The sequence below is a fragment of the Sturnira hondurensis genome, unplaced genomic scaffold (genome assembly GCF_014824575.4).
Source record: "Sturnira hondurensis isolate 20B ecotype Veracruz unplaced genomic scaffold, ASM1482457v3 Scaffold0022201, whole genome shotgun sequence".
NCBI lineage: Eukaryota > Metazoa > Chordata > Mammalia > Chiroptera > Phyllostomidae > Sturnira > Sturnira hondurensis.
Window position 1 is genome coordinate 4,082,390 of NW_028094832.1, and position 13,161 is coordinate 4,095,550.

A 13,161-nucleotide genomic window follows, 5' to 3' on the forward strand; every position below is an offset into this window, starting at 1 on the left:
AGTTGGGCCCCCTCTATGCCAGGCTCTGGTCTGGGCTCTTGATATGAAGAAGGTGAACGAGGCCATCCCAGCCCTCAGAGAGCTTCCAGTCCACTAAGAACAATGGAGAGTAAGTACAAGAACAAAAGGAACTCGATAGGTGCAAATTCCAGGAATCACAGGATGGCTCCTTGGCCAAACGGGAGTGATGGCTTCCTGGAGTAGAACAGCATTAAGCCAAGCGTTTCCCTGGCGCAGGGAGAGCAAGAAAAGGGAAGACACACTTCGCAAACCTCAGGTAGTCAGGTGCGGCTGCCACAGTGACTACTAAGCAGGGGAGGGGCGCCGACCAGTTACTGGGAGGCCCTGCAGGGTAGGTGGAGTTGGGTTTAAACAAAGGGCCACTGAGAGTCAGTGAAGGGTTGCAGGGGTGTCAAATTCATTGTCACTGAGGGCCACATCAGCCTCGTGGTTGCCTTCAAAGGGCCAAATGTAACTTTAGGACTGTATAAATGTACTCCTTAAGCGAGAGCTCAGCACTGCTGCCAGGTAGAATAAAACAAGGTGGAGAGCTGGATTCGGCCCGCAGGCCTTGTATTTGCCGCCTGTGGTTTAAGGCCTGGGACTGCCATGATGCCATTTCCCTGTTCGTGTTCACAGAGAAGAAAGGACAAGGCAGCTACAACCAGAGAAAAGGCTGTGGTGCTAACAGGACCCAGAACAAAATGATGGCCGTGGGAGAGGGGGACTGACTTGAGAGGTTCTGGGAAGGAAAGACAAACCACAGTGAGGAGGAACAAGAGGAGACCCACTCATGGACTGCTGGCCATACAGTAATACACCAGGCCCTTTTCTACGTGTTTCATGTGTATTCTTAACTCCAGGCGTCTTTACAGCAGCCCTATGAAGTATACCCTACTATTACCCCTTTTAACAATGAAGGAACTGAGCTCTCAGGGGTGTTAAATATGACCCAGGCCACGAGGTTAATAACCGGTAGAGTTGGGACTCCACCTGAGGCCGTCTGTCCTCTTTATCGGTACTCTCTCCACAGGTCTATCCAAAACAGCTTCTGGATTCTTTTAGGTGCTTTAAGGTGAACATGGTTCTCACTGCCGATTCTTCTGGGAAACTTCAAGTATTTCTAGTGAATTGTGAATACTTGTTTTTTCATCAAGGTAAATTTTTTTTGTAAGTGGTAAGAGATTTTGTGACACTCCAGGTACATGACCAGGGGTCGGTGCGTCGCCCAAAGCACGTCCCACTTCTCCTGTCACCTTGCCAGCAGATTTCTAGTTGCACTTTCAGAGGACAGGAGCGCCACCCAAGGAGCCCACGGTGAAAATGACCTTGGAGACTTTGTCTACTTCTGTCCTCAAAGCGAACACAAGTGACTCAAAAGTTACAGGGTGTTAATGATCTCAGGTCACCTTAACGGGGATCTGCATTTGAGGAAACGGCTGCCCTTTGGTAGTAAAACAGCCACCAGCAGCACCAAGACAAGAGAAGGGAAAATAAATCCATTTCTGAAGCATGTGTTAGTACAAGCTGCACTAAGCAGTTATGTAAGGATCATATCTGATTGAAGGGCACATTTTAAGATAAGTTAATAGTGGTTTCTAAGGGTCTGGAAACCCTTTCACGCTAGGGATGGTAAAGATTCCCTGGACTTTAGGGTAACGAATAGAAACTGAAATCTGAAACCTATCCTCCAATACTGAAGAGGGACCATATGAAGAAGGGGTGTGACTCTATCTCGCCCAAGAAAGCAGAACTAGCACATGTGTGGGGACCGAGAGGGAGCCAGCTTTTCCTGGGCAACATTTCTAACAGTGACATTCCACGGCCTTCTGTTACAATGAACTGGACATCCTCAAGCCTCTGTCTGTCCAGGAATTAAGTGAAGGAATGTCTGCATCAATCACCTGGTGAACTAGAAGACTTGTCCTCACAGCTGGTTGCCCACCCAACAGACACCTCCCTGCCCACACCTCTTCCTTGCCATCCAAGTCCCCCAGAACACAACTACAGAGTCTGAAAAGGCAGGACAGCTTCAAGCTCCCATACACCAGGGCATGGACAAGGGACTGAGTCCTGGCCAGTGAAACCAGGGGAAGTGAGCCAATGTCTTCCAGGAAACAAGTTTCTCCCCAATAAAAAAAAAAGGAAAAGAAAATAAAAATAAGGAAAGAAAAACTGCCATTACTGCCCAAAAAGCAGGTCACGCAAGGACACTACACCCAATACTGCAGCAGCACCTTGGGGACCATGGGAATGACGCCCTGTGGAGGAAGGCAGAGACGAAGTGGCAGAGCGCTCAAGGGCCACCCCGTTAAAACTGCCCTACCTCACTTCTTGCACCATGAGATGATCACTGAGCTCATTAAGTCACTCAAGGCACAGTATTCTGGTTTTTGAAACAGAATACACCTATACACAAGATGGCATGTTTAAGACTTTATAGTTATAGAGTACAATATTGTGTTTTATGATAAGAAACATATACTTGGTCTTAGACCCATTTCCGGCTCAGAGCTCCTTAATCCCTTATGATTTTCTAAGTGGTGAGAGCAACCAAGTTATCATTTTTCTGTGAACGAGGTGACTTTTGGACCCCACCTAAGGATGGGAGCTGGTTGCCAGGAGGCCTAACCTTGAGATTAGAGGTTAGAACTTTCAGTCCTGCCCCCAACCCTGACGCCTGGGGAGGGGAGAGAGACTGGAAGTTGAATCAGTCACCAATGGCCAAAGGTTTCATCAACCATGCCTAGATAATGAAGCTTCCAGAAAAAAACAAAAGGACGGGGTTCAGAGAGCATCCAGATGGGTGAACAGGTGGAGAGGCCTCCGGGAGAGGGCATGGAGGCTCTGCTCTTTCCCCTGCCCTGCGCATCCCGTCCATCCCGCCCTGCGAGGCCCGTGGGTTATACCCTTTAATAACAAACCGGTGATACAGTAAGAAAAATGTTTCTCCGAGTTCTGTGAGCCACTCTTGAAATCGCACCCAAAGAGGAAGCCTTGGGAACAGCTGATTTATAGCCAGTGGGTTAGAGGCACAAGTAACAATTTGTAGGACTGAGCCCTTAATCTGCGGAATCTGATGCTGTGTCCCAGGAGATAGCATCAGAATTGAGGTGAACAGTAGGATACCCAGCTGGTGCCCCACAAATGGCTGGTTGGTGTGGAGAAGCTCTTCACCCCCTCCCCCAACCTACATTGGAACTGACACCAAAATCTACATATGCACCCTAGTTTTTTTTACAACTTTCTCTGCTTCCAAATGCACAAAGTCAGTACTGGAGAGACATGCTGCTAGGTAAACCTTGCAGAATATAAATACCCAGGAAATGAAAGGTCTATGACAATATTAACATCAAAAGCATCTTCTCTGTCTGCTGCCTTGGCTCTAAAAGTAACAGTTCCAGAGGCACATGGGTCCTGCAAGAAGACGCTATAAGGAGGAGACACAGCCCTGCCATCAAGATGAGAATCATCTGGTAAAATTGGAGTCATCCTTTGTCTGACAGAAGCCAAATTAGGGAAATCATATCATTCTAGTCAGGCAGAACTAACTGCCCATTTACCGGAGCACTGAGATTCTACCGCGAAAAGGAGAAAATAATCATACAGGCTTTTCGGAGGGTTAGCTGCTGTAGTGCACAGGTGGTAGAGTGAGTACCTGCGACGCTGTATGGCTTAACAGAGTAGCTGACATTAGTAAAAGCTCAGCACATGCCAGGAGTGATTATTCCCCTTATAAAGATCCCAAGTTTATTTTGAATCAGTAACATGAAAAGGTATTTCCTACCAAAGATGAATCCTCAAGCCGCACACAAAAATCTGTTAATGACTCTAGAAAAAGGAATTAACAAAGGAAAAATGAGAATATGGAAAAAGAATGAAGGGTGAAAATGAAGAAAAAAGACTCATTACTCTTCTGAATTTAGTATTTTTTCATTGTGAGAACAAAACGGAGAGTCGCAAACAACTCTAACTAAAGCAAAACTGTCTGAATCATGACAGAAAGCACAGATGAGGAATCATGGACAATCACATCCTTCCAAGGTAAATGACAAAAGGAAGAAAAGGGGGTTCGGCACACACTTCCGGTTGGACAGAGGTTCAAAGGCACCAGCTGAGACAAGGTAGCAGACGCTCAGGCAGCGGGAAGCAGAATATTAGAAGACTCAGGGTCGTGAGTGGTTCAGTGGTTGAATTTCCATAACAATAACTATGTCTAAATTGGCATATGATTAGTGATTAGATCACAATAAGTACTGAATACAAAAACACATTGTGTGTGGTACTGCGTTTGGAAAATTTCTCTGTCTGTTCTCACTTTTTCTTAGCTTCCATGTCCACGGGGATCTGTCTCTTCTTTGGAGGCGGGGGTGGAGGCAGTTCTTGCTTAGACCGTTTTGTGGTTACTTGTTCTCTTATGTGCACAGTCTCCAAAAGATCCTTCTGAGGAATCTGGGACATCCCTAGCTTTCCCACGGCTTGCGTCACCTGAAATAAAATCATCCGAAGTTTTATGATTTATTATAGCTGCTTTGAGATATAATGCATATGTCAGAAAATTCTTCCTTCGACAATATACAATTCAATGGTTATTAGCGTACTCACAGAGCTATGCAGCCATGTCCACTTTCCGACTCCAGGACAATTTTATCATGTCAGAAAGAACCAATGTACCCATTAGCAGTCACTTCCCACCCTCCTCTCTGTCTTGGCTCCTAGCAACAGCTAATTTACTTTCTGTCTCTATGAATTTGTCCATTCTGGACAGTTCATACAGAAAGAATCACAGTGCCTATAATCTTGTTACTGGTGCCTTTTACTTGCATAAGGTTTTCAAGGTTCATCCATGTCACAGCAGGTATCAAGACTTCCTTTGTCATCACCAAAAAAATTCCATTGTATGGATATACCATAGTTGATCCGTCCAGCTATCGAACATCTGAGCTGTTTCACTTGTTGTCTATTATGAATAATGCTGCTACGAACATTCACACTCAGCAGTTTTTTTTTTCGATCAATTCACTAAAATATTTTTAAATTAATAAGGTTTAAAGATCACTTGATGGTTTCACGTTTGTTATCAGTCACCAAGGGTTACATTACTAGATATTAATCAGTTTTGTTTTTGAAGGTCTATTAAAACTCACTTTAGAAAACCAAAGAAGATTGTCATATGTCAATTTTTTAATTTTATAGTAAACCAGGAATAAGAAACCAACTCTTTCATTTCACAAAAACTAAAACAAACCTGCACATTTAACTCCTGCTTAATGGCTCAACATACTGTTGAGAGCAACAGGTACCTGGTTGGAGGAATCTTCTAGTCTCTGAACAAGAGAATCCCATCTCTGAGTCAGCTCCTCGGAGTCACTGTTGATCTTCTTGAACGCCTTAGGGTTATCAAGTAACTGGCCCACGTCCTGGCCAATCTCACTCAGCTGGTCCAGTACTTGACGCTTCATTTCCATGTCTTCCTTCAAAATCTAGTATTTCAGATATTTGTTAGAGGACTCCCTTTTAACAGGACCTCAGCTGCCTGCTCCCCAGTCAGGAAATGCAACGTGTACATTTTACAATAGCATGTGCCCTGGCAATTCTCTAATGCTGGAACCCAAGGCTCCTGGTTCCAGATCATCCCATGGCACCATCCCATGGCAGCATCCCATGGGTATAAAACACTAACACATCATAGGCTCACAAGTCAGATGCTGACAATGGCATTTACTCACAGCCAGTCGCCGAACACTGATGCTGAGCTCCTTCTGGTCTCGGAAGTTGCTTGTCTGGACTTTATTTAAAGCCTCTTCTTTTTCAGTCAGCCAAGCTTTCAACAAACACTACAAATAATGACAAAAGTTAGAAAGATCTTTGGGAATCGTTTGGTAAGTCAATTCACTCCAGTTCCCAACTCTCTAACATTTCTATCATCACAGGCTTCACCCTTATCTCAGATAAGAAGGGCTTCGAACACCTGAGCGTGAGGCATGAATGACAAAGAAAATACATCTCTTTTTAAGACATTACTTCTCGGGTTTGCAACAGATCAGCCTGAAGTTAGCCCCACACCTGAAGAGGTAAACCTAATTCTCAGGGAGCTAGGTGGATCCGAAAGGCTGTTCAAGTCTCCAAAAAGAATCCCATTCTAACACTCAGGAAGCAGAAGGAATCTCAGATATTGTATTGTCTCAGCTCCTCATTTTAGGAAGGAAGGAGAGAGAAGCCAAGGTATATGTGTCTTGGCTAGCTCACAGAAGAGCCAGATCAAAGACCCGCACTCCAAAGCTAACGGTTTGTCCACAGCGTCATGCAGGAAAAACCGCACTAATGCCCCCGGTTCAATAGCAATTACGGTTAGGGGAGGAAGTCTGAGGATAGTCCAAAGCCAATACAAAGATGTTCAAACTTCATTGGCCAACAATGTATGTTTTTTTAGGCAGAAGGAGAGAGAGAAACTTGAAGCAGGGTTGGAAAGCAACAGGCTACATTGAGGTAATTCTTCCCAAAATAAGTGTCTGCCACAGAAACCCTTTTCTATAGAATGGAAGCTGGGGAGTCTTGGTTCTTGTTTGCAATGGAATCAGTCCTTTCTCTAATTGTTTTTTATCAGTGAATTTAACAACTATTCCCTTCCTCTACGTTCCACACGCACACACACAACAGGGTAAAGATTAAGAACATAAAAGATGAATATAGATCTTGTCCTCAATGTAGTAAAGGCAGTAAGACACACAGGAATCACTACGGCACACGATACAAACTGTAGACACCACACAAGAGATTACTTCCAGTTTAGAGACAGGAGGAGCGAGAGGAGGTTTGTAGATGGCTTTGCGGTTCTGGGTGGCTGAAGAGAATTTAAAAATAAAAGGGTCTAAAGGCATTTCATGGAAAATCCTTAAACAAGAACACAAAGGCTGGAAACAGGTGAAATGCACTCAGTCTTTCAAAAGACAAAAACAAAAGCAACGAAAACCATGACAAATCTACAGGGTGCTGTGCACTGGGATAGATGGTGAGAAAGAACCAGCTCTATTCCTGAGGCATTGGTAGCCTACGAATCAAACTGAGAATTCAGGGCTCCGGTACTGGGTACATGAAAGGAGAGAGGGAAAATCAAGATTGGAAAGGTAAGTAGGAGTCCCTTGCAGAATGCCCCCCACGCCACATACAAACTGGCCCATGCTACAGAGTTTGGAACTGATTTTCAGAGTCTGTTTTGACTCTTAATAGCCTCTGCAACTGAGTGCACAATAATCCCTTGAAAGGTTTCTAATTCAGATACAGGTGATTTGGACTCATTCCCTGCAACACGGAATTGTCTCTATACTGAGTACCCATGCTGGCTTCAGTTCCCCGTTTTTGTAAGATTCCTCCTTCCATATCACTAACAGAAAGCCCCCAAAGGTTAGTTTTGAACTTAAAATACTGGCCACAATACTAACTCCCCCCTACTTTTAAATACTTTTATTTACCAGAGTAAAATTCTTTCCAAATCTTAAATTATTTTGCTCAGCAGAAGAGTAACACAATGGTCTTCCCTGGCAATCAATGTCTCCTATTGTCATTGTTAAGGTGAAATTGTGCCTATTTGATGTTACGCTTTGGCATGAATACAAGGGTCTAAGTAACTAAGTATTTGAAAAGTGAACCATAAATATTTCAGGAAAGAGAATCGGGTCCATTGTGTGATTCTTAATAGGAAGACTGTGCCCAGTGGTTGGGGACAGGGAGTAGTGATGAACAACTTACAATGGGACAGATTTTGCACCCCACTTTCTAAGATGTTATGTCTGCACCATGTTTGGTAAACCACAAAACATCCCACATTTCTTTCTATCACCTGAAAATAATATAGTTTCTTTTTGTGGGTGGAAATGAAATGCATTTGAAAAGCACCCAAATAGACACCCAAATGCATTTAAAAGCATCCAAACGGACACCAAACGGGCAGTGGGAGTGGAGTATCTGCTTGTTTTCAAAACCACAACAGTTTGGTCTTTTCAGAGAGAAGTTTTGTTTATTTGCACTCTGCCTTGATGGTTGCTTTTTTGGAAGAATGGAGGTGGGCCAAGGGCCACCCCTCCAACTGAAAACTTAAGGTGGCAGATTTGAGCCAAAGGTTCATTTACTATGGCAACCCTCAGTGGGAAAATATACCATTAACAAAATGTTGAATCAATGGTGCTGCTAAATAATGTTTTCTAGTTAATTTCATAGTTATTCTGTTTAAAAATTAATAAAAATTCTTGTGACGTACAGGTCACAAAGTATTGTGTGTATTTGTTTAGCCATTATTTATTAAGCACAAGCTATGTATGCCAGGCACCATGTGGATACCAGTTCAAACACATTACCCACCACAAATGCAATGAAACTATGATGTCAAGCCAACCCTGAAAGTAGCCTATCTAAACACTAACATTCTGAACAGTAAATATAGCTGTGACAAGGAGCCATATAATACACTCTCTGTGAAAAATCTTCATGAAAATGGATACAAATCTGACTTGAAAAATAACGAAGAATTGTTTGTAAATGTCCCTTTAGAACAAAAGTAAATAAGACTATAATCTAGTGCCACAGTTAAGGACAAGGTACCTTCCACCACCTACTGTGACCATTCCAGATAACAGTTCCATACCTGTTCTTCCAGTAATTCCTGCCACAACAGGTTGATCTCCTGTAACCTGCTCCAGCGTTCCTCAGTCCATCGGCACACGGCTGTCCAGCGCTCCCCGAGTTTCTAGGGAAGGGGAAAACCACCCTTTGTTAATCGAGCCTTAGGGGATAGTTACCACAATCCTGAGACAAGTTCTTGATATCTGTTGTTTTCTACTATGGGGTAGCAACTTATCAAAAATATATTTTTATAAAAGTTGCTTCAAAATAATAAAAGTATTTTATAGATGAGAAAATGGATTTCCACAAAAAGTAACTGATCATATTACACAGCTAAATGGTACTGCAATTAGACCTCTATCCTGTAACTTTCAATGCCACATTTCTGCTCTTTCCATTTTGTCGTGGTTTTTAGTTGAGAATTTAACTTTTTAATTTTTTTTTAATCTTTATAGTATTTTTATTACCATTTACTCTCCTTCTACCTCCTTTCCCCCAGCAATCACCACACTGTTGCCCATGTCCATGGACCCTTTTTCCTGAGAATTTAATTTTTTTTGTTTTTGTTTTAATTTTTTATTTAATTATGGTTCAAGTACAGTTTTCTGTCTTTTACTCTCATCCCATTTTTATATATATCTTGAAAATAGAGCAAACATCTACTTCGGGGGCTTCAATTTGTTTCAGGCTATAATTATCTTTAAAATAAAATTCAATGTATCAATAATTTCTTAACCACCTTTTACATGACAAGAAAATTCCCATCTGTAGTACAAAATTATGAAAATTTAACCTTATAAAAACTGTGTTGAATGAGAGAATTCCTATTAAATACTTAATTGATTTTTTCTATTTACATTGCATGATCCATAGGAAATTCCACCAAATTTAGCAACAGAATATTTAGAAGTATTGGCAATACTAAATAAATTAACTTGATTGCTTTTTTAAAAAAATCGTTCTTCATGATGACTTTCTCAACAAATTATTTTATTACCATTTCATAAATAATGGTTAACAAATGCTCAGTTTTACTTGGACATCCTTACCTATGACCAGGAATTATTTAATTCATATTATCTTATTTTGATATTCAGTCATAGAAAGCTTGGCACAGTGCAAAGGGCAGGACTCCGACAGCCAGAGGCAGGTCTCAGCAGGACTCCTCACTTAACTCTCCCAGGTGTCACTTCACCTCTCTGAACTTCCGTGTCTTCACTTTGGAGTGAGCCAGACAGCAAGGCCTACCTCTCAGATACTATACTAACTAAGGGCTCCTCACCAAAGTCTCAGAACCGCTGGCCAATTTTAAATGATGACACAAAAGAGAAAGGATTTCATGTGATAAAATTATAGCCTGAAAGGTTCCAAAAGTCATACACTGGCAGCAACATCATAAGAGATAATCCCAGTATTATTCAAATAAAATACCGATAAATCTCTTTATAAGGACTTAACACTATAACCTTTGTGCAAAAAGAAGCAATTTGTTAGGGTTCCCAAAGCTGTTGTGAAATTCACACACTGATTCACCAAATAAACTGGGATATGAAATCCTAAGCAGCTGAAATTCTCACACTTGAATATGCACGGGATGGTTTTTGAAAGTACACATCCACTGAGCCCCACTCCCAAGAATTCAAGTCTGCATGGAGGCCAGGAACCTACATTTTAACAAATTCCTCAAGTGATTCTGAGCAAGAAGCCTGTGGACCACTTGTCCCAATCTTGTCACTATTTCACAAAAGGAAGCCACGACCTCAAACTGCTCCGCCCACTCGCCCCAAGGACGGATGCAAAGGAATGATACCGAGGCAGTCCTGTAACCCCCAGGCTGTGGCACCCAGCTGCGAGGCACAACCTAAAGCAGGTTCTTCTACTCTTCTAAACAAACAGGGAGATGGGACACAAAGAACAAGGGCAACATGTAGGTGGGTCTCAGGTCTCTTGGGATTATCCTCCTTCCCAGGGTCCTGACCTGCAACTGATCTTCCAGAACGGCCGTGGTGCTCTCCCCACTGTTTTCATCAACGATTACCACCATGTGAGTCAACGAATTTACCTTCACCTGTTCAGCCTCAAGGTCACTTTGCAAACTCTAAGGGAAAAAAATAAGATACATATTATTTCTACTCTTTCACATTTGCCTATTTAAAAAGCCACTAGGTTGTCCATAGCAATTAAGGATCTTTCATGAGGCATCATGCTTAAATTTCCAATCACTACCTTAAGTGTTCTACTAATGAAATAGGCCTGTTATATATCTTTATGTTTCACTCTGAACCAAAGCAGTTCACAAATGCTAGGTCATAACAGACTGCAAATGGGACGTTATTACTTTTATTCCAAATTCTGGGGGGCGGAAATAATGTAGCATAAGTGAGTCAAATGTATTCTACTAGGAATTGAGATAAGAACAGAGGATTGATAAATCAAAACAACTCCTGAATTTAATTCTACAAGATCATTTTCTCTAGTGCACCATGGCTTAAAGAGAAAGATAACTGGATACTATTTGATAGTCAGAAGCTATTCTGATTCACAACCCAGGAAAGCAATTGAGGATGCACAGATGACTTCCATTGTCACCTCTTCAACAGGAAGACGATGGCAGGTGCTCAGACATATGTATACAGGTAAGTTGTTTAAACACAACCAAGAGCGTCATCAAATGCCTCTTGAGTTGTGTTTAAAATACCCCTAAAGCTTTACTTATCAATTATCCCGATATTTCAAAGAAAAACATGATTATTCCAATAACTTACAGACTGTTGTTTTACCTTTCCCTGACTATAAAAGTAATCTCCTGAAGTTGTGAACAAGGTAACATATCTACCAAATTTCGATTCTTCACCTGTGCCCAGTACTTTCCTCGGTCAGAGAAGAAGGACTAGCTCTCCTTAAGGGATCAGGTTCAGATCAATCTGAGGGTTTGCTTCTTTACCCATACATGGTATTAACAGCAACACTCTAGGGCTCTTAACCACTTGTAGGTCCAAAACAACCCGTGAGAATCTCATGAAAGCTATGTGCTTTCCTAAGAAAACTATACGTACCCAAATAAAATTTTACCTGTGCACTCATCCCCAGAAAGTCACATCCCCAGGAACTCTCCCCTCCAGGCTGCTAAATAACAGAGGACACTGAGGAAGGGTCCCCCTTCTACACTAATGACAGAAGCCCCGGGGAACACTAAGTGCTGCTTTTCCATATTTGATAATGTATAAAAGAAATACGAGCCAGATTTACTTTATGATCTTCCAGCAGCTTTTGTAGGGATTTGAAATCATCCTCCAGGGGGCAAGTTTCCATCTTCTGAATGCGTTCTTCCGTGAGTGTTAACCAGGCAGAGAGCTGCTGCAGCTGCTGCTTCTGCAGTTCCATCAGCACGTCATGCAGCCTGTCCGGAGAGGGACACAGCGTTATTTCGACTCGCTTCTCCTCTTTGCAAAGGCACCTATGCACTCTGGGCAGCAAAGACACGGGGCAAAGAAATGCACTCCTGTCCAACCATTGAATGCAGCATTTAGTCTTTAACTATAGAAACAAGCAAAAGAAAAACTTTCATCTTCTTCCTAAATGCAGTCCATTAAACGCAAAGAATGCAAATGACAGCACCCACCATCCACATCAGAATCATTGTTTCTTCAATCAGGAATTCCTGCGTATTAAGTAGATGAAAATTGCAATGGGAAGCAGTTTGCTCCTTAATACACAAAGCAATAAATAAAATGAACCATGGGGTGGGGGGGGAGGGAAAGGGACTTTTTATAAATGTTACAAAACTGAATCATAGATAAATACTACACAATCCTGCCTCCTATTGAATTCACGATTAGCCAGTTTTAATCGCACAAATTGGTAACTGTCTACATGAACATTTTTTTCATTTTTCTAATTTCTATACTCCAACTTTTACCTTTTAATTCGGTTAGTACATCATAAGAGAAACAAAAATCATGCAAAACTCCCTCAACAATACACAAAGAGCTCAATTTGACAAGGCAAGTTCTGTCATTATCTTGCTTTCGTGGACATACCGACTTTCACTCCAGCTAAACCAGACACTGCGCGCGATGGCACAGCGTGTCCCTGCCTTTGCTTCCACTCACCGGGACTGTCTGTCCATGCTCTCCACCCTCAGGGCCTCCCATCTAGCATTCAGCAGGGTCATCTGTTCCTGAATTTCAAACTCCTCCTCATCTGACAGAGTCCCTTGTGTGATCAGCTGGTTTCCCGCCTGCAGGACACTCCCCACACTGCTCTGGTGTGCGGTCAGCTCCATCATAAAAGCCTGGAGGAGAACATCATTACAATCTGTGAGCCGCTCATGGAAAAGTAATAGTAAATTCATTGTCAACGCTGCAACATCAAAGCTGCAGAAAAAGGCCGCCATGCAGACTACAAATAAAGTAGACATTGACCCAGCTGTGAATACAGGAAAGAAGCAGCTGGCCCAAGTGAAAAGGGGAAGAGACCAAAGAGGACGATATCACATCTGATAATAGCAACTATTTTTAAGTAAATGCCAGTTATGAAACC

The 13,161-nt window shown here is 42.3% G+C and overlaps 1 protein-coding gene across 7 annotated transcripts in view; it reads right to left on the minus strand.

The window, feature by feature from the left end:
* UTRN (utrophin) overlaps window positions 1-13,161 on the minus strand; it is a 451,811-nt gene that overhangs the window by 321,716 nt on the left and 116,934 nt on the right. For all 7 annotated transcript variants that reach the window (XM_037034777.1, XM_037034776.1, XM_037034775.1 and 4 more), the window contains 7 exons: window positions 12,732-12,913; window positions 11,869-12,019; window positions 10,598-10,717; window positions 8,642-8,743; window positions 5,730-5,837; window positions 5,304-5,483; window positions 4,319-4,488 (listed from right to left, as the gene is read on the minus strand). In XM_037034777.1, coding sequence (XP_036890672.1) covers window positions 4,319-4,488; window positions 5,304-5,483; window positions 5,730-5,837; window positions 8,642-8,743; window positions 10,598-10,717; window positions 11,869-12,019; window positions 12,732-12,913 — 1,013 coding nt within the window. The remainder of the gene's footprint in view (window positions 1-4,318; window positions 4,489-5,303; window positions 5,484-5,729; window positions 5,838-8,641; window positions 8,744-10,597; window positions 10,718-11,868; window positions 12,020-12,731; window positions 12,914-13,161) is intronic.